A 23,736-nucleotide genomic window follows, 5' to 3' on the forward strand; every position below is an offset into this window, starting at 1 on the left:
ATATGGAAAGAAAAACTATAGTGTATCTAGCCTGACTCCTGTGCGGCCTTGACATCGATGCCGTACTTGGCGAGCAAGCGCTGTCGCCTACGCTCCTCATATCCAGGCGCATAGATACCTGGCACTTGTTAGATGTTGCGTGGTATGAAGGAGCACTGCCAATATACCTCGTCCCTCGCCCAACTGCTCTATCGTTTCAGACAAGGGCCGCCTACGCAGCTTCTTCAACTGCTCCCTGCGCTCCACTTCGCCGTCGTCATCCGCTTGACTGCCTGCGCCATGTAGGCCGCGGGTATACTCGAACGCAGCCATGATGGTGGCGAGCGTGGCTCCTCCACCTAGCATAAATGGCAGACTGCGCCCTGTGTACGCCTCAGTGATAAATCCACGATGGAGTAGATGGTCAGGACGTACTAAAGACTCCAAGACATGATCCACTGACAAAGCCTGCCATGGCGTGGCTGTAGCTGTCCTCCTTTTGCCGCAGGTTGCTGGCCACGTCCAAAGTGAATTGGTAAGTGAATCCCGCACTCGCTGCGCATCCATTAGCAACGTCCAGCGCAGCACCACACGGCGGCCAGTGGGGAGATTCGCACCATAGAGGGCAATGATGCCGCCCGAGCGGGTGAAGATGCCCATGGCTCCGACATTTTCCTTGCGCAGCGTGTTCTGCACACCCGCCAAAATGGCGCCGGCAGCCGTCGTCTGCAGCGTGGTAATGGCCGTGTTGTGGAGGGCGTCGCGGGGTTGGAAAGTCTCGGAGTGGTCTGCCATGGCAGGCGAACGTGTGGACGTCGTGGTTGTGGTTGTAGTTGTGGGCTGGCAGTGGACGTCGTGGGCTTTCTGGCTTCTGAAGCCAGCAGCTGTTCCGACGTCGTTGTTGGAGCGGGTTCACTAGCGCCCCGGGGGAAGCTTGAGCAGGCGCGTCAACCATGCCGACCAAACTGGGCCTAAGAGCCCCAGGCAGCGCTGGTGTCATTGTGTGGCGCGCCACAACCTTCAGTGCGGCTGGATCTGTGACTTGTGGGAGGACGCAAGATGGATGGTGAATGGGCACGTCGGCTTTACCATACCTGTCGCACACGGCAGGATGTCCTTGCTGGCTGCCAAACTACGAACCACTCCGCTGTACGATTGCTAATCTATTCCCATGTTTGCTATGCCCGCCATCCATAGCAACGACTCTACAAATGCGAGCCATGTCTTTTAGGGTGTTGCCGCCGCCTACAATTTCTGCTTGAACACAACCCACATTCACTCACACTCAGACTCACACACACACATACACACATACACATATGCTCCCCTCTCCACCCCTCTCCATATCGCTCCTGCGCCCCGTCCGTCTAGCTCCTCGCCCTCGTCCTCCCCTCCCACCCTCGCACCAAGTCCATCTCTGCCTCGTGGCTCTACCTTCATCGCCAATCCCCACCGCCTAGCAGACGCCACTTTCTAGCTGCTCCCCACACATGGCAGCAGTCATGGCGCCCGGTACAGCTGCTGCAACCGTTCTGTCCACTGCTTCAGGCATGCTAACGGTGCCCGCACAGGCAAGACGTCGCCACGACTGCTCCAGGACCTCCTCACATACGACGCCCGCTATGAGGATCGCGCAGGCCGCAATCTCCTGACCACTGCCCCTCCACAACACGATCCCCGCCAGCCACCTATCGCTGCCGTGCCTTATAGGAACTGCAGGCATGTCCTCCTCACCAAGATCGAGCAGTCGCAGCTGCCCCGTGCTGGCCAACCGCTCGACGAGACCACGGTGCACAAGGTCGCCTCCTTCTGCAACAAATGTCGCTGGCACTTCGACGTCGTGGTAGACTTCCGCAAAGAGAGCGGCCACGTCCACCGGGCATGCAAGCGGGGAAATGAGGATTATGCTCTACACCACTTCCTGTACGAAGGCGAGGACGACTCGAATGGACTCGATGCCATGGGAGGTCGACAGCGACCCCGCACCTACCGTTTCCGCTGCTCGGCGCCGCCATGTCGTGTACCCCTCAGCGTCACCATCAAGCCACCGAGATTCTCAGACCACGATATCGAGACGTTGACCAACCAAGCCCAGCTAAGACAGAGATGGGAGAGAGCCAAAGAGTTGGCTGGCGACCGCGCAGATGCCGTCATGGCTCGTCCCGTCGACGCACCCGACTACCTGAACACGTACCTCCACGACTGCCTGAACCCAGCCAAGGGCAAGGCGCGCATTCCTCTCTTAAACCGCAAGTTTCTCAAAACCTTTGGCAAGGACTGTGACTCGATACTCACCCGCCTGGGGTTCACAAACAGTCTCGAGGAGGAAGAAGATGAGTCCATGGCTGAAGTCTGGTACCTCCCTCGGCCAGATGAGGCCGCTGATCCCTTGACAAGCACCCTACGCAACACTGTCGAGGACGCTCGCTACGAGCTGAACACCCTCTTGCTCGAGTACCCGGAGGCTGAGCGGACAAGGTGCAGGCATCAGCCCATGTATCCTCCAGAATCTCGCGGAGACATGCAGAAAGTGCTCGCGTGTGATGACTGTATGTTATGAGTTTTTCCTGCTAGAATGATACTCATGTACGCTTACAGACGCCAAACTGGCCGGACGCATAGAGACTCGTAGTGCGAATCACGAGGAAGATCATCCGTACGATCAGTGCTTTATCCTTATCTCAGATCCATTTGCTAATCACTATACAGCTACTACGCAAGCCTTGGTGCGGTTGGTGATTTTGCCGATTCCCTGGTCTTGTTTGCCTTCTCTCGCCAAGTAGAGACAGATCTCGCCAATCAGTCTTACTATTTCGAGTGCTTGCAAGATTTAGCTGTTGGTCGGAATAGCGAAATGTTGCAGACGCAAGTGAGCCTCATGGCTTCCAAGGGGGTCACGAGTAAGCGCGACTTGGACGCCGCATACAAGTCGTTCGGTATCGACCCAGCCCACGCGAGCGTCATCGGCGATGATCACATCATTGGAAGCTTCAGGGCTCGTCTATCTGACATCAGCCCTGTACAAGCCGAGGAAGCCCGCAGACAGCTACGCATTTTAGGAAATGCCCGCGATAGCGATAGGATAAGAGCTGAAGCGGCAGATGCAATTGAGACGTTCGAGCAAGCTATGGCGTGGTTTGAGCTAGAAAAGAATCAGCCCGACGATTTCGTTACGACGATGTTCACGTTGAAGGTTTGTTCGTCTTCATTGTGGCAAAGTAAGCGGTGCTAACCTGACGCGCACCCCAGACCCAAGACAACCCCTCTTGTATTGATAATGCACGCAAGGCACTCTCTATAATAGCCGAAGAACGACAAAGCGAACGTCTGCGCCAATTCATGAAGTCAGGCACCATGACAGAGCCTGATATGGATGTGGGCGAAGCATACGCCCTGTTCAGTGTCGACAACAGAACACTTCCTCTTGATCTGGATGTCCTGCAGACCACAGTCGATATCGCGCCTCCCGCTGACGTGGAGAAACTTCAAAAAGCCTTTGCCATCATTCAACAAGATCAAGCGCAAAACTTCGACAACCGCATCGGTAAATCGGCGCAGCAAGCAGAAGCAAGGCGCAATGAATACCCATTGGAAACATGGCCAGTAGGCCTCCGTAATATTGGCAACACCTGTTATCTCAACAGCGTCCTTCAGTTTCTCTTCACCATCAAACCTTTGCGTCAGGTGATCCTGAATTGCGACGAGTACTTTGAGGTGCCCGTGCCTGAAGTCATATCGAAGAAGAAGGTTGGCCGTGCCACTGTGACGGTCCAGAGGGTCTTGACAGCGCAAAAGTGTAAGTGCAATGAGTGACTTAATCTAGCCGTGCTAATGGTGTACAGTTGTCCGTGAGCTTCGAATGTTCTTTGAGCAGATGATTACCGCACCTACCGACACAGTACAACCTGCAATAGACCTAGCTTCATTGGCGCTCTGCAGAACTGATAATCCAGACACAGCGGCGGAGGTGCTCAAATCTAGCAAACCCATCGAGACAAGCCTTGGATCTGTTGACGGAATCGCCATCAGTGGTCCAATGCCTCAAGCGGATAGTGGAAAGGATGCGTCAATCTTGGCCGACTCAGTCATGGGTGAAGAACAAATTGAGCCTGTTCCTGGGGATAGAGAAGATGCTAAGAGTGACACATCAATGCAAGCAATGGACTTAGGCACCGAAAGCGATCAGACTGTACCTGCACCACCAGAGCGGCCTCCTCCTATTCCACCAAGGCCGGATGTTCAGAATCGCATCAAAATCGGGAGACTGGAGGAAAGTGCTCGACAGCAAGATGCAGCAGAAGTCATGGGTAATATTTTCGATCTCGTCTCTTGCGCGATCAAAGGCGAAGATGTGATGCGTGAAGGCGAGCAGTTCGACACTATCAAGAAGCTCTTCTACAGTGACGTCACGACAGTGCAGAAGACAAAGAGAGGGGTAGAGAAGTTGAGTGAGCTCAGAAATCACTATCTTGTCTCACCAGGTGGCCGTGATCGCCCAATGTATGCGACCCTTGACAACGATTTTGGGTTGGGCGAAATGGAAGGCGGTGGTACGCGCTATGATTATATTGAGCAAGCCGCCCCTTTCCAAATCATTAACGTCCGTCGTTTACAGTTTGAAGGCGGTAGCCCACAGTACAATCGCTCACACATTGGACTCGACAGTACTTTGTACATGGATCGATACTTAGCCAAGACCAAGTCATTAGATGAGTTGCAATTGTTGAGACTTCGAGAAGTTCAATGGACAAAGCAGCAAGAATTGCGCGAAATCGAACATGAGAGGCAGAGACTTCAAGCGACAGAAATCGAGGGGTTGGATCTCGCTGCCACTCTCGAGGAGACCAGTGTCTTTCTAGACAACTTTATGGTCAACAAGTCAGACAGAACAGAGGTCGCAGATGAGCAACAAGAGCCCCTACTCAATCCATCAATGGAGCTCGTCGATGCTCTTCACAATAAAGCTCAGCATCTCCAGAAGGATCTAGAGTCTATGGAAGAGCATATAAATCAGCTTGAATCAGATATTGACGGCGTGTTCAAGGAGTGTCACGATCATCCATACCGTCTTCACGCCGTGTTCACACATAGTGGTGACATCAAGGGTGGTCACTATTGGATCTACATATACGACTTCCAGTCCGGCATGTGGAGGTCCTACAATGACGACCGCGTCACCATTGCCGATGAGGCACAGATCTTCCAACGCGAAGACGGTTCCATACGGCCTCATGTCAGCACGGGTGTTGTGTATGTACGAGCTGATCTCGCAGAAGAATATACTCAAGCTGTGTGCCGTCAACCTTTGACATCCGAAAACCAGAGGTCTGGGGAGACGGCTACCGACACGCCAGATGTGGTTATGGGCGATGCCACAGATGTCGTGCCAGTCTCTTCGCTGAATCAGATCAGGTATCACGATCTGGGCGTACTAGAAGGAGTGGAAAAGCAGTAAGCTTGCTGATAAGCTCACTCCTCTTCATTTCTTCTTTGCGGTCGTCGCCGCTGATTGGGGTTATCTTCAGCTGTGTCGCAGAGCAGAAAAAGCTTGTGCACTGCGAAATCTAGGCTTTCCCGGAGAAACCATTGTAGGAAAGTCACGGTGAATACACGAGTCTCACCATAAGACACACAATCAGACTACTTGTTTTACAAGCCTTCGGAGCGATTCGGATGTCAAGACTGAGACTTCGGAGGGCTAGGGAAAGTGGAGGGACCAGAAAGTGTAGCAATACTGATCGTGGCGCTGGCTGCTCTGTTTGGCACATGCATGGACGGCTTCTCTCGAGCTTTGCACAGAGATGCCACGGGGACACATGCATGGCAATAGCAACACACATCAATAATATGGGCTTTGGTCTTATGATCCTCGAAATCTTTTGGACTGCTTGCACCCTGACTATTGACACTTGCAGCTTACCATCGATTTGCTCCTATCCGTCGATACCACGTGCTGGCAATCTATTGTTCCCACTGCTTCTCACGATCCCGGCGGAGCCCTTGACCTACTCCATTGTCTTGTTCCATTTTCTCGATTCAAGCTTAACTCGATTGTCACGCTAGGCAAGCTTATACACACATATGAATCACTGAACTTTCGTTCCCCTGATAGAAACTTTTGACCAATTTTGTGGTTGAGCCGGAGCGCAACACAACCGAGGGAAATCGAATTATTGCATCACTACTAGAACGATTCTCTACTGCAAAATGACGCATTTCAACACTACCATCAATATCAAGCTAGTGTAACATTCTAACTGACATCATGCCACCCACAAGCTGGCTCAACATCGTCTTGATACAATCTAGGAAATGGGTAATAACTATGTTGCTTTGGGCGGACATGAGAATGGGTGTCGTCACATACAGCAGCGCATCCCTGTCACTCATACAATTTAGAGGTCTTGCTGATCTACCTTGGCTTCGTCTTATGACGCATTCGGATGACACCTGCGTACCGTGATGCAGATTTTCGAAGCGCAGCTTGCTACCAAAGCCTCTCTTGTGCTCCAGGACGAGTGGTATGGCTGCAATAAAAGTGTCATGACTGAATCACAACTCTTTGTAGTTGCACTCTCTTTTCGAATGCGTCTCCATTTCCCCCGTGACACGTTTAAACAGCATGCCTCTTCCTGCCACCCCCTCTCCTCCAGTTCCACAATGCCTCCTGCGCAAGTGTCCGTGCAGTGAGGTGGCCCCTCGTTCTATTTGCCTCCTCAGTCAGAGTCTCTATCACACGTCCTTCCTCAATGCAGCTCCACAACCCTGCGGCCATGGCACTACCCACGTCCTCTTCATCTCCCTCATCATCCATATCCGGGTCCTGGACAACCTGCACTGGGCCATCAGTATCCTGCCTAGCCTTCTCAACGCCAAACTCTCCCTGTCCAAGTCTGTATAGTATCCGTCCTAGTGTCTGATACGCCATACATCGTTGTGCAGCAACTTTACTCCTTGCTAGGACCGCTAATTCTGGGATCGTGTATCCTGCTGCCTCAGGCGCGTCAGCGTGATGATGCAGACCCCTGTCGCTTGGTAGAGATCGCGCAACACTAGGTGGAAGGAGCGCGCCCTTGAAGTCAAAACGTAATTCTGTAGCGTTTAGGCCTGTTTGTGAGGGGTGATAGGGCGACGATTTATCGGAGGGGTCTATTGGTGCCATCCATGATAGTTTACTTGGATCGTAGGGGAGAGAGGGAAAGTATTTGGCATGTAGGTCTTTGAGGAAGGAAGGGTCGTTCGGATCGAGTTCCGGGAGCTGCGGTGGGCGCGGGAAATGTATTGCGTCTATTACAGTGTCTGGTAATGGCGTGGTTGTGCGTGATAGAGACTGTGAACCAGATATGTGGGATCCTGTGGTTGGAGCCTCACGAGGAGGCGATTCGTGATTTGATCCCTGGGCTGTGAACGAAACCTTCTTCATACTTGAAGAGTTCGAAGCTGATGATCTTGTAAACTCGTTTCCCTTTTGATTTGGTTTCGAATCCTCTCTATCAGCTATAGAACTTGTCCCGGGCGATTCCTCAGGATAAAGGTCTCGCTCATTGCTCCCATCATTTAGACTTGACCTCATCAGCAACTTCTGTAATAGTTCAGGACTGAGACTCGACATTAGATCCTGTCTCTCCTGTTCAATCTCTGCATCTGACATGACAGCAAGTGTGCGTCTGTTCTCTTCATCTATTGCCTTTCTCTCCGCGTCAGCATCGAATCCTGCGCTCGACGGTTTTGGCGCAGCTTGTGGTTTTGATGCGGTAGCCACGGCTTGTTGATCTCTCGATGCGCGTTGTCGCTTGAAAGCCGATTCCTTCGGCTGCCGCTTCTTATGCGCCGGGAAACCATTTGCGTTTGCTTTCGGGAGGGGCGCGACCGGTGGGGTTGATTGGGACGAGTCACGCTCTTGAATGTCGCCTATGAAGGAGGGAAATGTGTAGGTCGGGGTTGTATGATCGACTTCAGGCTCCAGCCTTTCAACGGTGCCAGTATCGAAGTTGAGGTTTACGCGTTCCCCCCGTTGAAATTCCATGGCAGCTACTGGTGTTTGGTGGCAGGGCACAAGCTTGAAGGATGGTCAGTTGGGTGACGATGTAAATTATATGCAGGGCTACCACTAGCGCTTGGCTAATACAGCCCCAAGGGAACCGGTCATTTAGACAAAAATAACTAGTTCAGCGTGGCGTATTACGCGACACGCTTGCATGTGAACATCTTGATACAATCCGTAGTAACAAGTTATGGAAATTAGAACAAATGTGGCTGATAGCACTCAAATAACCTATGAGATTTATCTCTCGCACGAGCCAGCAGGTGGCAGCCCGTGGCCTTGCCGAGAGCATCACAAAGGACCCATATCAAGCTGAACGATAGCAATCTTGTATTAAGCCAACAATACATCAAATCAAAACAATATGCTGGTTCCGTAACTCATGAATAGGCAGGCATCTACCTCACATTGCTGGATCCAATCCGAAGTCGTTTCCGAGGATACATCATGCTCACCATCCACCACGAATCCGTCTGAGCTTCCCTCTACCTCCAACCCTTCCTGCTGTAATACGTCTCACCCATCTTCGAATCGCCCATCCTCTTGCTAATGCCTGAAAAGCTAATACATCCTTCTCCAATTGCTTCTTCCTCTGCTCTAGCACAGCCCTCCAACGCTGCTGGATCACAGTCGCAGCATCCACCAGCCTTTGCCTCGCTTGTGCAACAATAGCAGCTTCATGTGCGAGTTTAAGCAAAACAATGTGTTGGCGCGTCTGTCTGCGCACAACGTGCTTCCGAAATGCACTTTGGATGGTTGACGCGGCACGGTGCATCATACTGAGCGGTAGGAGGCGCGATGCGAGAAAAGATAACGTGAGGAGTGTGAAGTCGCGTGAGGGAATGGAGCGGGCGTTGTGGCTTGATGTAAAGAGCGAAATGAACGACGTAGAACAGCCTATCGCGCGAAGTTTGGCGGTGAGACTGGACTTGCCGTCAACAGAGAGTGTGTCTGGCAGATATCTGTCGACAATGGTCTCGAGGACTTTTGGATCGGCGAAGCTGGTTGTGAGATTTGATACGCGCAGTCCTTGGAAGCGAGCGATCGAGCGGGACCAGGAGAGAAGGACACGCGTGTGATATACCAGCCCATCCACATCGGTTGTGAGATCATCTTCGTCTGAGTCCAGCTCGCGCTCACCAAAATTGTCGCGAGTCCTGTACCACTGCTGACGAAAGCGCTCGGTCTCCTTCACGACGTGAGGCCAGTCGACCAGCCGTCCCAGTCCACACTTACCCACAAGCGACCACAAGAGGCTAAGCGTCTTCTCGCGGTGTCCGTCAACAATTTCCTCCGCTCGAATATTCCTGACTGCATGGCTTGGGACATTGTGCTCCCTAGTTAGAGCTGAAAGGGCGATCTGAACATTGTACACTTTCTGCGCACGGCCGATCGCAGGATACTTTAGATGTTGAGAGAGAACCCAGCTCTCCTTTTGCGCAAAATCGAATGAACTGGTAAGTGATTCTCCAGTGGGCATCGCGATCGCCACACTGTCTTCGTTCTGTGCAACAAGTGCTGAAGGTGAGTAGAGCAACAGCTCTACAAGACGTGTTAACATAATACCATCACGGAGGTCGATGGCAATATTTTCAATGTGATAAGTGTACTCCTGTAGTGGATACTGCACATGTTTGACCTTGTAGGTAAGGTGGCCTAGAGGACGGGTGATGTCACCTAGTGATGGTAGCAGCATGTGTGAGAGCTGATGCAGAACTTCGACAGATGTTTTGTGAGTTGACGTTGATTGGAATAGACAACCAGGGAGGATAGCGGTTGACTTCGCCTTGTCTAGTAAGAGAATGAGCATCAGACTTCGCAGTACTGTACGCCTCCATGACCAACCCTGAGATCCGAAATCGTCGTCATTGCGGGTGAGGCTAGCAATGCTACCACCTACTGTCTTCACGCGCACAGCATCCTCGTTCTTGATAAGAAATGCGTCCAAGAAAGCTTCGATCGCGCGTCGCTCGGCACGGTATTGACGAGAACCATCGTCTGAAGTCGTCGAACCAGTGGACAAGCGGCATGGCGTTGCGATTTGACGACCAATAACGGTTTCAGCTGCAGCGCGGAGAGCACTGAGATCGTATGACTTCGTCCACAGGTTGAGAAACTTCTTGCGCAAACCCACGTCATCTTTCAGTCTTGAAGTCTGTGCGAGAAGGTCTTTCGGTATGCTCAAGGCACCGTACTGCAGAGAAGCTTGGAGGCGCTTGTGCAGTGATGGTATAGATGGATCGTGGTACAAACTCAGCATTTTCTTGCGCAAATCTGCAGACCTTTGTTCAAGGTTGGAATTAGAGTTGGCTTTGTCGAAGACTGCATTCAGAAGCTGGGTTATGGCTACCTCTTGGTAAGTGAGCCAATTATCCTCGTAAAGCTCCGGTTGCGCCAAGTCTTCATCTAGTACAGGGTACTTTTCTGGTGCTTGTGATCGCTTGCCTACAACGTGCATCATAGTGACCGGTGCCTGTTCAGTTCGTTGTCGGCGAAGTGCGGTGGGAGGGGAAATGTTGGTTGAGAAAGGAGACGATGAGAGTGGTACACGCTTCGTTCTTGCCAGTTTTGCCCTCTCTGCTTTGATGGTTGTGCGCAATGATGCCCTACTATTTACGATGGATGCAGTCGCATCTGCTCTTGATTTGTGCGCTTTGGTCGGCGCGTCATCATTGATTGTAGGCGGCCGCGCCCTTTTTTGGGTACCCTCTGGCCGTTTCTTCGCGTGATGCGTTCGCTCTACTTCTTTCACCCCGTCGAAATGAACCTTGGAAGACTTTGTAACAGGCTTCTGGATGTCTGCCGCAGAGAAATTGATTTCAATGCGGTGAGTTCCGTTGCCCTTGCTCTCTAGAATCTCCAATCCAGGCGGCAGGTTCTCCTTCCCACCACCTTGGCCCATGATATCGCTTGAGAAGGAGACGCTTTGTGTCGAACGCGATGAAGTACTCAGTGGTCCGCGTTTTGGCGGAACGGCAAGCGACTTGCGCGGGGCTCTCTTCTCGCGCTTCAGGGCCGGAAGCAGATTGTTCCCCTCTTCTTCTGACAATGTGACCAGATCCAGCCCGATGTCTGGAGACTTTTCTCTTGGATTTCGTGGTACGTGTGTCGACTGTCCAGGGTGAATTGTTACCACGGTAGTATCGTCAGATGGGACGTATATGGTTCTTCGACGTGGGTCTTTCTTGGGGCCTAGCTTCTTCGAATCCCTCTTCTCCAGCAGGTCTTCATGTAGCTGTACTGTCGCATTCATATCGGACAAGTGGCGTTCGGACAGAGCGTGCGAAACGCGTCCTCGCTGTTGTTTCTCTGGAAGGGACTCTTGAACGCGCGGAAGAACAGCCTTTGGGATTTTTTGCGCCGGGTGCGATAGGATGGTGCTCCTCTTCTTCCGTGCACCATCTGGCATCACAGACGCGCGAATCCTCCTCTTCACCCCTAAATCTGTCTGCTGATGGTGGTGCTTGTCGTCATCCTCCTGCGCGACATCTTCAAAAATGTCCAGTGATGGGTTGAATGCAGGTTTGTGCAAGTTGCGCACCGGTCTCCGTGGTTTTGTCTGGCGTGGTCGTGCATCAGCCTTGACCTCTGTCGTGTATTCGATGTTTGCGGTGGTGTCGTCTGGTGCATAGCCTGGCGCGTATGCAGACAGGTCATATCCACGGTCACTGTAGTAGCTGCCGGCATAAGATGATTGCGGTGCCGGACATGGCGTGCCCGCGGTGTATCGGTACATGCTTAGTGATTGAGATATGTGCAAATAGCAGCCAGATCGCGCAATAGCAGGTGAGCCTTGGTTTGTTCAAGGGAGTTCGAGGTTTCTTGATGCTTGGGGCGTTGGCGCTTACCCGAAAGTGGCGTGTCTGTGCACCCTTGCAATGTTGTTGAGCTGAAGAATGGTTACTAGGGCAACCAACGCACCTGCCTTGGGCAAGACCATACTAGCAGCCATGTGAGGAGTAGGTAGGCTTCACTGCTGACATTTGGAGTCATTATCTGTGTCACTACGTATCTTGGTAGAAGCATCTCAACTGCCTATGAATGGTGCCTCTTTTACATGCCCTTCACTTGGCAAGCTCTCACGGCATCTCTCTGCCAGCGCGTATGGCGTTTGGCAGCCTCTGACTGAGCGCGATCCTCTGTATAGCGCTGCGAGATTGGCAGATGAGTCTGATATCTCAATTGATGCCCCGAGGTTGACTGGCAAGTTAATAATTATTCTCACTACGATGCTTATCACAGCATCGTACCTAGACTGGACTGGTCACGACGTGGGTGGGGTAAGCCCCTGACCGAACTCAGTACCTGAACATACTCAATCGCAAGTTGGAGTCTGACTAACATCATTGCCCCTCCTTAGATGACTCTTTAAAGTTGAGAGGATGAATTTTCCACGGTTGGCTGGGCATATGCTTTTATTTTGTTCCGAATCTACTTCTTGAACCTGTGCATTAGTCTCTCCGCATCTTACTTCTGTCTCATTCTACTGGCCCGACAGCATCATCCCCCAATCTTAAAGCAATATTAGGAGTTATAGATTCCAGTTATATATATCGCCCTTGGGGATCAAGTTTATCCATGAATTCCATCGATTTCTCGTACCTCGACTGGAATTAGCTTGTACAACAGAGAAGTCATAGCGCAGACTCACATAGTGAAGACGATACCACCACTGAGAATCAAGCGACCTAGTCGTGGGATTGCGCCTGACCAGAAGGTCAAGATTCCTTCGTTTCGAAAGATTTTGGCTACACAATCAAAGCTGTTTTTATAAACAGCCCGCGCTTCTATTGACTGCATACGCGTCTTCACGGTATCGATGGGCATAGTGGTGTACACTGTTATGATACCAGCAAGACCGCCGAGGCCAAAGGTGCTCACGGCTCCCAGCTTCTCTCCTGGCGCAACGTACGACTGTGCTAATTGCTTGAGCGATGTGTAACTAGAGAACCGTACGGCCGAGTTGGCAGCCTGTCGTGCAGTCGTGGGAAGGAAACCCTGGAAGAAGCCGCGGATGCCCTTTTCTTGCGCAATGATCCTCGAACCGTGGAGGAAGCCTCGCATGCGAGGTTTTGCGGCTTTCCGATCGTCAATTCTATATGAGCGTCAGTACTTTTGTCATGTCCAAGACTGGGCACAGGCAGCTTACAATTGTGTCTTGATACTCTCGAATGGCGTTACTGCTAACAGGGACTCTGTGGCTCCAGCACCAAAGCCTGCAATTACTGTCGCAGGACCTGATACCTTGCCCTCGGCATCTGCGAGCAGATTCTTGTACATGTCAAACGCGACGAATCCTGTAGTTTATCAGAGCCGTGTCTGAACACGATCAGACTGCTGCAAACGCACTTATGCCGGCCTTCAACGAGTTGCCGATGATCAAGGTTGTGCATCCTGCGTACCATTGCTTGCCAAACGGTGGCCAAGGGAGCTTCTTTCCGTCTGCCAGTCTACGATTGAGTTGGGAGCGTGTCTTGGCGACTGCGAGCTGGTTAGGGGGGTTGTTCTGCACGACGTGGGATTGCAGCCTGCGTACACTCGGCGGGGTATGTGATTGCTGTGTCAGAGTCAGTGCCGTATACGGCGAAGACGGGGCGGAGGATGATTACATATTTCTACAGCTCCTGCCGTTGCGCCTGCTAAGATGGACCGCATTGCGCTCGGCTGCGATTGGACTGATGATTAGCAGTAGAAACCACCAAGACGACTGCATGCCCTGACCTTCCTCTTCTCTGTGGATGCGGTTGCGGTTGCGGTAGCCATGATGGCGCGTGCTGAGCCACTGTCCTTCTCGTGAAGCGCGCTACAAGAAAATTCTCCAAAGCTGGCGCTGGGGGCCTTCGCCTGACTATCGCGTGCGGATGATGGAGAGGCCTAAGTTGGGTGGTGGGCGTGCAGAGAGCGGCGACGTAGGTAGAGATGAACAGTTACGAGTAGGCGATTGTGAATTAACCGCAGCGCAATACTCTACACTAGGCCAATTCATAGACAGTCACAGGTTCTGCAGTGGCATGGCAACGTTGCTGGGCGAGATGGAGCAAGCAAAAGAGATACCGCTATCTGTCTCATTGGAATTGAAGCCCCTCGGGCCTCGTCGCCAGCCGATAACGTTAGTGGCGGCGATGGCATATAAAAGTGATCGGAGTTTCGACTACCTTGACCGCCTTCGCGAAAAAAGTGCAGAACTTCAACAGCGCTATCAACATCATCATTTCTGCATCCTACACACTCACACACTCACACACTCACACACTCACACACTCACACTCACACTCACACACTCACACACACACTCACACTCACACTGCACACTGCGCATACAGCGCACACAGCAAACACACCGCACACACACACACACACACACACACACACACACACACACACACACACCACCATATACCCTCATCACTATACACACAATCGTCTCTCATCTGCTTCACCATGCTCGCCGTGCGAAACCTCGCCCGCAGCGCCCCGCGATCAGCAGCCCGCCTCTCCACCAAGGCTGTCCGCCAGCCTTCGTTGTTGCGCCAGAGCACCGCTTTCCAGCCAGCATGGACGCCCGCCATCCCAAGACTCACATGCGCCTTCTCCATTTCGGCGCGGAGACAAGAGAGCACTGCTGGTATGTATTCGCTCTCTCCCATTCGTCGCACGAGACGGTGCGGGAAGACTAACAATGGCGCAAGTCAATGACGAGCTGGTCGCAAAACTCCAGAGCGAAATCGCCATGGAGGAGGATATGAAGGAGGACGACGATCTCTCTGCAAACATCAAGGAGTACCTGGAGAACAGCCCTTTTGAGATTGAAGACCGGCCCGGCCACCAGGAGGTCGTTCTGACGCGCACCTTTGGTGACGAGAAGATTCGCCTCACATTCAGCACCGCCGACCTCAACAACAACGGGCCCGAAGAGGAGCTTGCTGAAGACGGTGCCATGTACGATGATGCCGACATCGAGGGCCAGTCAGGTGGCGCCAACACCAAGGGCGCCATCAACCAGGGCAGGACACAGGATGGCAATGTACGCGTCGCACCCGAGGACCGTGTTTCGCCTGCTGACCGTGAGGAGCTCGAGGATGACTACGAGGACGATGGCCAGCAGCAGGGCTTCCCTGCCCACGCCAGCATCCGCATCGAGCGCCCTGGCAAGGGTGCGCTTTCCATCGAGGCCACCGCTCAAGATGGCGATTTCCTGATCGAGGACCTCGTATACTTCCCCTCTGCCGACCTCGCTGACCCGGCCACCGCTGAGAAGGACTGGCAAAGGCGAACGCTCTACACCGGCCCTCCCTTCAACAACCTCGACGAAGACCTACAGATCTTGCTCGAGAAGTATCTCGAGGAGCGCGGCATCAACACCCGCCTGGCCCTCTTCATTCCCGACTACATAGACCAAAAAGAGCAGAAGGAGTACATCAGATGGTTGAACAGTAAGTCGGGACTGCCGTCTACACCAACCTAGAACAAATACTAACTTATTATAAGATGTCAAGAGCTTTGTTGAGTAAGCGGCCATCATGCAGTCGGTAATTGCGACTCTTTCCTCATACCATTTCGTAATGCATCGTTCCTCTCGTCAGTCTTGGGGCATCTAACGGCCGTGTAAAAAGTTGGCGGGGTAGTGTCCCCAGGCATGTGTAAAGAATAAGCCCAAATGTCCTCATTTCACACTTAATTAGCACAAAAATCACTATTCCACTCTCATCTCACTTCTATCTATTTCTGTACACCTGATGTCGTTGATGTCGTTGGCTTACTATACAGCCCCGCCCGGTCCCATGGCTTTGTCGAGACAACAAAGACCCGCTTCCGGCCGCGAGGTTTGCTCGTCTGGGGTTTGGCGACAACAAAGCCGACACCATCAGCTGCACGCATCCACAAGATAATCATACAGCCATGGACTTTTATCTGGCCTGTTTGTTCGCTGCGCTGCGCATATAGCTAGACATGCATTCCGAAACACATTCCACAGTACATCTTCGAAGCCCGCTTGCGGTGACCATGCAGTATTACCGGAGCCGGAAGCCATTACGTCGCTCATAACTTCAGGTTTGCCACGATTCCCTTCTCGAGGCATTTGTCGATCGATCTCGTATTGAACAGCCGTCGCTCACAGTGTTGGGTTCTTATTTTCTTCGGTGTCCTTTGTGTACAAGGGGGAGAGATGACGCTCACTGTGTTCCCACGCAACGTACCTTCAACCGACAAGGCGCGCATTCCAACACCCAACCTGCCCCCACCCTACACCTGGACGGGCACAAGACCTGGTGAACTAAGGTATGTCGTCCACGTAAGGGAGCTCATTTTGTGACCCAGTCACAAGGCTCCATCCTCTACTGCGCATAGCAAACTAACCCACCCGTGCTTCGTAGAGCCAATCCCTCCGACTTCACTCGTACCTCAACCCTCCTCATAGGTCCCAAAGCCACGCCATTCCACATCCACACTTCTCTCTTAACGAGCCAATCCTCCTACTTCCGCGCCGCCCTCACTGGCCCCTTTCTCGAATCCTCCTCCAACACAATCACCCTTCAAGACATTGACGTTTCACATTTCCAACTGCTTGTCTCCTGGCTCTACACCTCTGTGCTCCCTGCGCCTTTTAAAGATGGACGACCCGCTTACTACACATTACTACACGTATACACGCTGGCGGACCGTCTCGGCCTCGAAGCTGCCAGAAACACTGTGGTGGATGTCATCAGTGAACTGGCCGATCGCACAAACAGCGTTCTGACACCTTCCGATACCCGCATACTGTACGAGCAGATTCGTGACTCGGCACCCCTGCGCACACTCGTACTCGATCTCTTCGCCTTCAAGAAGACAGATCGACTGCTCGAAGGACACAGTGATTGGTGGCACGCCGCATTCCTCCGTGACTTGACTGTGCAGCTCAAACGTCCATGTGCACAGGCTATGCAGCGCCATCGTCTACGCATGTGGTGTCCCGAATCATGGCACGTCTCTCGGTCCTGCGATCATTGCCGTGCCGTGCTTCCTCCGCGGTATGGTGCCGTCGCATGTGAGGACTGCTGCTTGGCGTTTTGTACGCGCTGCGTGGAGGCTGGTGTTGCCATGGCCGGCTGGGAGGACGGTCGGGGCAAGTGGGAGGTTGTCGAGAACGAGGAGGCGGATACGTCTGGCGGAGCGAGTGGAGAGGGAGGTGAGGTGAAGCGGATGAGAAAGTGGGAAGCGTGCAAGCCATGGAGAGGAGCGAGGTGTGCTTTGTATCATGAGCATGAGGAAACAGAGAGGTGTGGAGATGTGTTTTTAGGCCGTTAAGTGGGGTTCATCTGTTCAGTTGTATCATCATAGCGTAGCATTGCATAGTCATTAATGGTCTTTTTGTAGATTCCTTAGGATGAAAGCCGCGATGAAATTTATCGTTCCACACCAGCGAACAGACACGTTGCACTGAATTGATACTGTCCACTTTTAAGATCTTTCATAGTGGACTTTGCAGGATTATGTTTTTTTGAGAAATTTTGATAGATACCAGATATTCACATGTCGCGCAAACTTTCTTTCGAAAGAGGCAAAGTGAAAGACAGAATCCGCCCGAAGAAGTGCATGCACTAGTTCCATGAGACGCAGTTCAGTGACCACACGTAGCACAGATAGCCTGAGCGTGCTGCTCAAAGATCATCCTACCTACAGTATCTCAAAATCCAGATCCATTGCGCCTTGCTCCTGTTTCATGCATCCCAAAGCACGTTCGACCTAACCTGGAGGAAAGCATCCGTTCACGATCGTATCAAGAACAGATTGTTAAGTCGAAATCTAGAACCTTGACTAGATGCGATGCTTTTCAGACTCTGCAGGGTCGTTAGCACTAGATCTAGACAGCGTGGGGCGGGCTATTCTTACCAAGCCTGGAGTACAACATGTACAGAGCCATTTGGTTGCATTCTTGGGTGCCAGTGATGGTTACAAGGCGTTCATTACTGTTGTCAGTAGGCTCGTTAATCTTGATCATGCTACCACTAAGCTGACGGATCTCGTTGATCTTTGCACCTCCCTTTCCAATGATAGCACCGACCATATCGTTAGGAATGAAGATTTGCTGTGTTAGTGGCTGTCCAGGCATGCTACCCACGGCTGGCTGCATGGGAGTAGAGCCATGCGCAACGGGAGCTGCCGCATGGTGGCCACCATACGAAGTGGGTGCTGCAGGACCGCCATAGGGAGCACGACCAGGTGAGCCGGCCCCATAAGGCATATTTGGATGACCATAAGGCGAAGGTTGAGGTGGCTGGCCACCATGCATGTGAGCCGCACCGTAGCCACCATGGGCAGGGGTGCGCTGAGTGGGTTCGCGGCGGAAGTTCTGAGGATGGGAATACTGCCCTCCGGCTGGTTGAGGGACGTAGGGTTGGACAGACATACCACCTGGGACCACGTTGGCTGCCATACCACTGCGAGTCGCGTACTGAGAAGCAGCAGGACCACCGAAACGCTCTGTCAGTTGTTCAACCAGAGTCTGAGCGACATAGTACACTGCAATGTGCACTGCATCAGCAACACCAAGTACAACCAATGAGCGCTCGCCGGAGTTGGGGAGAAGGGTGTCAGATGCGTTCAGCTTAGCGTTTGAGGCCTCCTGAATCTCACGAATGCGGACACCAGCCTTCCCGATGATGGAGCCAATGAGGATGTGGGGGATCAGTAGTCGCATAGGGTATGCCTTCGAGGTGGATGTGGAAGGTGTCTCGAGGTCCTCTTGGTTGAGGGTACGTACGATGAGGCCAAACGCCTTGGAGACAGCATCGACCTGACCACTCACGGTCAAGATGCGCTCGACGGCACCTCGAGAGTAGTCGCTGACAGTACACTTGGCACCAGACAGACGTCGAATCTGAGTGACGTTCTCACCACCCTTGCCAATGATAGTGGCGGCCTCACTGGTGCCGATACAGGCACGCACATGTAGCCAATTGGTCTCGTCAACTTGCTGATTATGGCTGAGAGGTCGGCCGTTGGCGCCAGAAGTAGATTGGATGGGTTGAGTCTCGAGGATTGAGGGTGCATCCGGGACAACGGTGTCAGGCTGGACATTCTCTACACCATTCTCGGCAACAGCATCAACAACGTCCACATCCGGCTGAGCGCCGTCTTGTTTGATGTCTTCAGTCGCAATACCTTCGCCCTTGACTGGCTGCGCCGTCTCAATCTCGTCGGTAGTGGGCTCGCTCACCGTCTTGTCGAGGGCAGGGCGCTTGGCATCAGGCTGTTCGTTAGGCCCGGCAGGCGAGGAAGGCTCCTCCAACGGCCGCTTGGTCGAGGAAGCTGCGATCGTGGGTGATGCAGACATTATTTCTGTATATAAGTCTTGAATGTTGAGAATGAGCTTCTACGCTTTCACGATCCGGAAAGGCTCACAAGTGAGACGCGGAGATTTTGTTCAATTGATCTCGATTATTTGCGATGTTATGTACAGCGGGGGCCGTGAAAGAAAGCGGGTGTGCTGGCGGTAGGGGAGGAGCTGCGATTGTGTTGTGTAGAGTGCGAGGAGGTGGATCCGTCGGAGCGTGATGTGCTGGGAGCGTGCAAGTGGTGCAGTGCTCTGGAGAGTGAATGCCTCGTTTAGTGAGGTATCGTGGTGCTGGTGCTGGTGATGGTGATGGTGCTGGTGTTGGTGCTGGTGTTGGTGCTGGTGCAGATGGGGCGAAGGGGCTCGGACAGGTGAGTGCTTCGGGACGTGAAGTCGAGTAGGAGAAGAAACTCGCCCAAGGAAAGAAGAAAGCTCGTCCGTCAAACCTTCTCGGATAACAGGCCGGCGTCTCAGAGGGCACTACACGCAGGCGCAGCTTCCGCTTCAATGAATTCAATGAAGAGTTTCGAGATGAGGAAGGGATCGAGGTGCTGCTGGAGAAGGGACTCGGGGGTGGATGATGGGAGAGAGTCGTCGGTGCGTGTAAGGGAGGAAGTTGCGCAGAGTGTTGTGGAGACGGCCCGAAAGGAAAGTGGGCGAGGATCGTTGTCGGGCTTGGCGCACGTGACATGGCTCCACCACATTCAATGTTGCTGGGTACGTAAGCAGTCAGCAAAGTAGAGTACTCATTCCCAACGCTTAACGTTTGCAAGTGCAAACACTCGTTGTATATCCTTGGCACGTAATCAGACAGAGGGGATGGTATTGGTTCCAAGGCAATCGTGAGCTAGTAAGAGATATCTTTGCATCACTTCGATTCAGCACGCATTCTGCGGGCCATCTGCACAAGCACCCGACTGAGTCCCACAATGGCACAACGGCAGAGTGAGAGCATTTCATACATCAGAGAATATGCAACCGTCTCTCGTGACATGTCCAATGGGCAGATGGATCTTGACGCGTCAGATACCGAGGCGCGTCTCGACCAAACAGTGAAGGAACTACAGGAAAGCGTTCAGGAACAACAAGCAGCGCTGGAAAGAGTGAGGCAACGAGGCGACAATATTGACGAAAACCCACTGACGGTTTTCTATTAGTTACGAAACCAATCAGGTATCGATGTGGAAACTACTGCATGTGCTTCGCAAGACCCTCTCCAAAAACTGCAACAACTTCTCGCGGTCAAAGACGCGTACCAACGTCTGAGACCAACTGCTACCTGCCTCCCAACATGCAGCTCTCTCCTTCCAGCATTACTGGCACTGCGTAGCCTTCAGCAGAATGTCCAGGGGATCAAGGAGGCCATCTCCGCTACCCAGGTACAGCTCAGCAAAGCAGAGATTGCGCTACGAGGAGAGGAAGCAAACCTGCACGATGCGAATCTACTTACGCAAACCATGGAAACCCGCATTGAGCGTCTTCAAGCACATTATGAGAATCGCTCACAAAAGACCCCTGCCCAGCTTGCACGGGAACTGATTGCAGCGAAGCGTGCCCAGAAAGATCGATACGACGCAGATACTGCGCGTTTTGGCGAAGCTATGAACGACTTCATCAACGACTACTTATCTTCCATGCTTGCAGCCGAAGAATTGGGAGGCCCTGTTGTTGGCGACATGCTTGATGTGCAGGAGGACACACTTGCAGCTGGCTTCACCAAGAAAGGAAAAGCAAGATCTTCGAAGAGAACCGTGTCCGATAGGACGCGGCAGCGAAGAATCGACCAGATATGGGGTGAAAAAGCTGCCACTGTGGTTGAGGACGACGAGACACCGCCCACGGAAGCTGAAGCTGCTGATGCTGAGATGAGGCAACTAATCAGTAGCCTCTTTGCTGTCCTCAGGGGACCTGGAGGAGGCAAGGCATACTTCCTGCTCGAGAGAGACTCAGCAGCATCAAGGTTCTTGGTTAGGGCAAGGATTGCACAATTCCATCCCAAAGACGCAAAGAGGCTGCGTTTGATAGACTTTGGCCGGGATTTGGAGGATTGAGAAGACTTTGTTCTCCAAAAGCCACGCATTCTGCCCATATTGCGGAACTGATTTCGTGTCTCTATACACATACACGCGCGCGCGCGCGTCTGCAACACTCAAGGCCTGTGGCGGTGTACTCAAAACTTCTCTACGGCTTTGGATCATGTCGCTTTCGCATTGCTATGGTGTGTCTCACTTGCAGTGAATTCCTCAAACACACACCCGCGCGCCTGTGATGAGAAGGGCTGAACCTGGGTGTCTGACCCCACGTCTGTCCCGCTCAACCCATCAGCACGAGTGCGCCAGAACTTCTCGACAGGATGTCCCAGTCCTCGCAAGCGCCCGGAGTCTGTTATGGGCGCAAAATCTTGCCCAAAGGTTGTTCTAGCCCAATTCAGGGTCCTTGGCCTGATAAGGAGCGGATGCTAGGAAGAGAGATGTGGTTGCTGTAATGGGCAGCTGTCATTTGAAACGGATCCCACTGGCCATACTAAGGGAGTGATGATTGTGACATGAGCTATCGCCCCGCTAAAGAGGAACCCAATTCTGCAAGATGTCCATCCCACCCCCCTCCTTGCGCCCTGACAGAGCAGCGAATCAACAGCAAGCCAGACCGACCATGAGAAGCATGAAAAGACGGAGAAGAAAAGTAAAAAGTACGAGCCAGAATGACCCTTGCGACAAACTCCGAAGCGAAGCCTCCTTTGGCATCGTCCGTCTGGCATCGGGGGGTGGGCAGGTGAGCCATGGCCATGGACGGCAATTGGACCTTGTTCCTCCTAAACTGGAGAAACTACTAGGATGCAGAAGGAACATGCAGGTGCATCAGCATCAACGTGGCTCCTGTACATGGCTACCAATTTTGCTCATGGACCCAACCGGTGCCATTCCAGGCTTGCGTCAGCGGCTGAGTGCATACTATGCAAGTGTGAGCCACACACGACGGTATTGGCTGCCACAGACGAAGCGGAATGGACACGGCTTATAATGCGACTTTTCATTCGAGGAGCATGTCTGTTTTTCGTGCCGGGGGATCGTGCGAGATCGCGATTCCGATTGCGACGGGAATTGGGTACCGAGGGCGGAGTGGGGGGTTTGGTCGAGCCAGCTTGGGGGTCACTAGCGCCATGTGTGTGGAGAAGGGCGGCGGGAATGATGGATGAGACGAGCTGGTCGCTTTGGCCGTGGGTAAGTAGTACTATACCTAACGGCATTGTACATACCATCACCATTCCATCATTCCCATGTACCTAGGTACTATACTGAGTAAGTGGATCAGCGCTCTGCAAACTGACGGTCGACCTGAAACATGGATGGTGGTGATCAGGAGGATCAGGCAGGGGTTTTGCCCACATTCACATGTACAGTACTCTACGTATATATAGTACTGTGTAGAGTATTGTATGAAGTCATATCCGTCATGACAGTTGCGCAGAAGACCCATGTTCCCCTGTTGCATACTATGCTATGTAGTAGTATGGGCATCTCGGCTACATGGCTGGCTCCACATGTCTCTGGTACTACTCCATGTACATATAGTACCAACTCAACTCTGCTACTCTGCTCTACACCTGCCAGATTGATCATTCGATACCAGGCACGCGTGCTCAGTGCGGCCCGGCATAGGTATCCTACACGGCTTAAGATTGGCAATAAAATTCCGCTCCTCCTACCAAAGAAGTCATCACATTCGCATAGGCGCACCGCCACAGCTAACCTTGAAGAGGAAATATGCAGACGGCATAAACGCAAAGGGCAAGGCCAGGTCCCCGCCGAGGAGACGCAGGAGCATTTCCGAGTATTGATACCGTTCGTTTCTTCCAAGTCTCTTTTTCGTGTAGTAGAAGAGGTGCTGTAGTCCACTAGTTCCTCAGGATGCGAATCTTCAACTGGGATCGTTCTGCATTTACACGTCCCGACACTTGGCAAGCACCCTGGCCTCTCCATGAGCATCTTACGTTGCAATCGCATGAAGCAAGCCGAGTTTGCTCCTCTGTACTATAGTAGGGGTCTACGAGGATGGCCGATGCATTGGACAGTCGTTGCAATCCAATATTGACTCAACAGGAACTCATCCCGCAATCTTCCAAGACCGCTGCACGGAAATTGCCTTTTTTGCTTGGTGGATACATACCAAGGCGCACCGACTGGCTTGTCGCCTCCATGGACCCGTTCTAGAATAATAGTTAAAGCAGCCATCTCACTCCCGCGCAAGTGTACAGTGATCAGAAGTCGGAGCATCCCCGTGTGGTATGAAGGCGGGTTTGTGATGATGGATGAGCACAGGCGTGGCCATGGTTGCACATGGTCTTCAGAGGTACGTACACTGCGACACGTGACGAAGCGGGGCACACGCCCAACTA

The 23,736-nt window shown here is 52.6% G+C and overlaps 10 protein-coding genes across 10 annotated transcripts; 4 read left to right on the plus strand and 6 right to left on the minus strand.

The window, feature by feature from the left end:
- Positions 1 to 26: 26 nt before the first annotated feature.
- On the minus strand, positions 27 to 774 carry IAQ61_010163 (uncharacterized protein; the record flags this gene model as incomplete). Its single annotated transcript, XM_003841490.1, has 4 exons — positions 27 to 118; positions 168 to 362; positions 415 to 534; positions 597 to 774. 4 exons carry the CDS (start codon positions 772 to 774, stop codon positions 27 to 29), a joined length of 585 nt encoding a protein of 194 aa, XP_003841538.1.
- Positions 775 to 1,469: 695 nt separating this feature from the next.
- IAQ61_010164 (uncharacterized protein) lies at positions 1,470 to 5,434 on the plus strand (the record flags this gene model as incomplete). The annotated part of the gene is made up of 6 exons (XM_003841491.2): positions 1,470 to 1,491; positions 1,551 to 2,528; positions 2,578 to 2,635; positions 2,689 to 3,172; positions 3,229 to 3,775; positions 3,822 to 5,434. The coding sequence occupies 6 exons, from the start codon at positions 1,470 to 1,472 to the stop codon at positions 5,432 to 5,434; spliced, it is 3,702 nt and encodes a 1,233-aa protein (XP_003841539.2).
- Positions 5,435 to 6,592: 1,158 nt separating this feature from the next.
- Positions 6,593 to 8,005, minus strand: IAQ61_010165 (uncharacterized protein; the record flags this gene model as incomplete). The annotated part of the gene is made up of 1 exon (XM_003841492.1): positions 6,593 to 8,005. The coding sequence occupies one exon, from the start codon at positions 8,003 to 8,005 to the stop codon at positions 6,593 to 6,595; it is 1,413 nt and encodes a 470-aa protein (XP_003841540.1).
- Positions 8,006 to 8,474: 469 nt separating this feature from the next.
- On the minus strand, positions 8,475 to 11,759 carry IAQ61_010166 (uncharacterized protein; the record flags this gene model as incomplete). Its single annotated transcript, XM_003841493.2, has 1 exon — positions 8,475 to 11,759. One exon carries the CDS (start codon positions 11,757 to 11,759, stop codon positions 8,475 to 8,477), a length of 3,285 nt encoding a protein of 1,094 aa, XP_003841541.2.
- Positions 11,760 to 12,050: 291 nt separating this feature from the next.
- On the minus strand, positions 12,051 to 12,370 carry IAQ61_010167 (uncharacterized protein; the record flags this gene model as incomplete). Its single annotated transcript, XM_066098681.1, has 3 exons — positions 12,051 to 12,223; positions 12,274 to 12,311; positions 12,366 to 12,370. 3 exons carry the CDS (start codon positions 12,368 to 12,370, stop codon positions 12,051 to 12,053), a joined length of 216 nt encoding a protein of 71 aa, XP_065951226.1.
- Positions 12,371 to 12,567: 197 nt separating this feature from the next.
- Positions 12,568 to 13,786, minus strand: IAQ61_010168 (uncharacterized protein; the record flags this gene model as incomplete). The annotated part of the gene is made up of 7 exons (XM_003841494.1): positions 12,568 to 12,625; positions 12,675 to 13,118; positions 13,173 to 13,320; positions 13,373 to 13,504; positions 13,560 to 13,580; positions 13,633 to 13,687; positions 13,745 to 13,786. The coding sequence occupies 7 exons, from the start codon at positions 13,784 to 13,786 to the stop codon at positions 12,568 to 12,570; spliced, it is 900 nt and encodes a 299-aa protein (XP_003841542.1).
- A 556-nt stretch (positions 13,787 to 14,342) lies between these two features.
- IAQ61_010169 (uncharacterized protein) lies at positions 14,343 to 15,534 on the plus strand (the record flags this gene model as incomplete). Its single annotated transcript, XM_003841495.2, has 3 exons — positions 14,343 to 14,648; positions 14,713 to 15,456; positions 15,512 to 15,534. The coding sequence occupies exons 1-3, from the start codon at positions 14,465 to 14,467 to the stop codon at positions 15,532 to 15,534; spliced, it is 951 nt and encodes a 316-aa protein (XP_003841543.1). The 5' UTR covers positions 14,343 to 14,464.
- Positions 15,535 to 16,190: 656 nt separating this feature from the next.
- Positions 16,191 to 17,311, plus strand: IAQ61_010170 (uncharacterized protein; the record flags this gene model as incomplete). The annotated part of the gene is made up of 2 exons (XM_003841496.2): positions 16,191 to 16,303; positions 16,399 to 17,311. The coding sequence occupies 2 exons, from the start codon at positions 16,191 to 16,193 to the stop codon at positions 17,309 to 17,311; spliced, it is 1,026 nt and encodes a 341-aa protein (XP_003841544.2).
- Positions 17,312 to 17,821: 510 nt separating this feature from the next.
- Positions 17,822 to 19,340, minus strand: IAQ61_010171 (uncharacterized protein; the record flags this gene model as incomplete). The annotated part of the gene is made up of 2 exons (XM_003841497.1): positions 17,822 to 17,844; positions 17,897 to 19,340. 2 exons carry the CDS (start codon positions 19,338 to 19,340, stop codon positions 17,822 to 17,824), a joined length of 1,467 nt encoding a protein of 488 aa, XP_003841545.1.
- A 929-nt stretch (positions 19,341 to 20,269) lies between these two features.
- Positions 20,270 to 21,391, plus strand: IAQ61_010172 (uncharacterized protein; the record flags this gene model as incomplete). Its single annotated transcript, XM_003841499.1, has 2 exons — positions 20,270 to 20,443; positions 20,498 to 21,391. The coding sequence occupies 2 exons, from the start codon at positions 20,270 to 20,272 to the stop codon at positions 21,389 to 21,391; spliced, it is 1,068 nt and encodes a 355-aa protein (XP_003841547.1).
- Between the last annotated feature and the right edge of the window lie 2,345 nt (positions 21,392 to 23,736).

This window comes from Plenodomus lingam (genome assembly GCF_022343315.1).
Source record: "Plenodomus lingam strain CAN1 chromosome Unknown contig_8, whole genome shotgun sequence".
Lineage (NCBI taxonomy): Eukaryota > Fungi > Ascomycota > Dothideomycetes > Pleosporales > Leptosphaeriaceae > Plenodomus > Plenodomus lingam.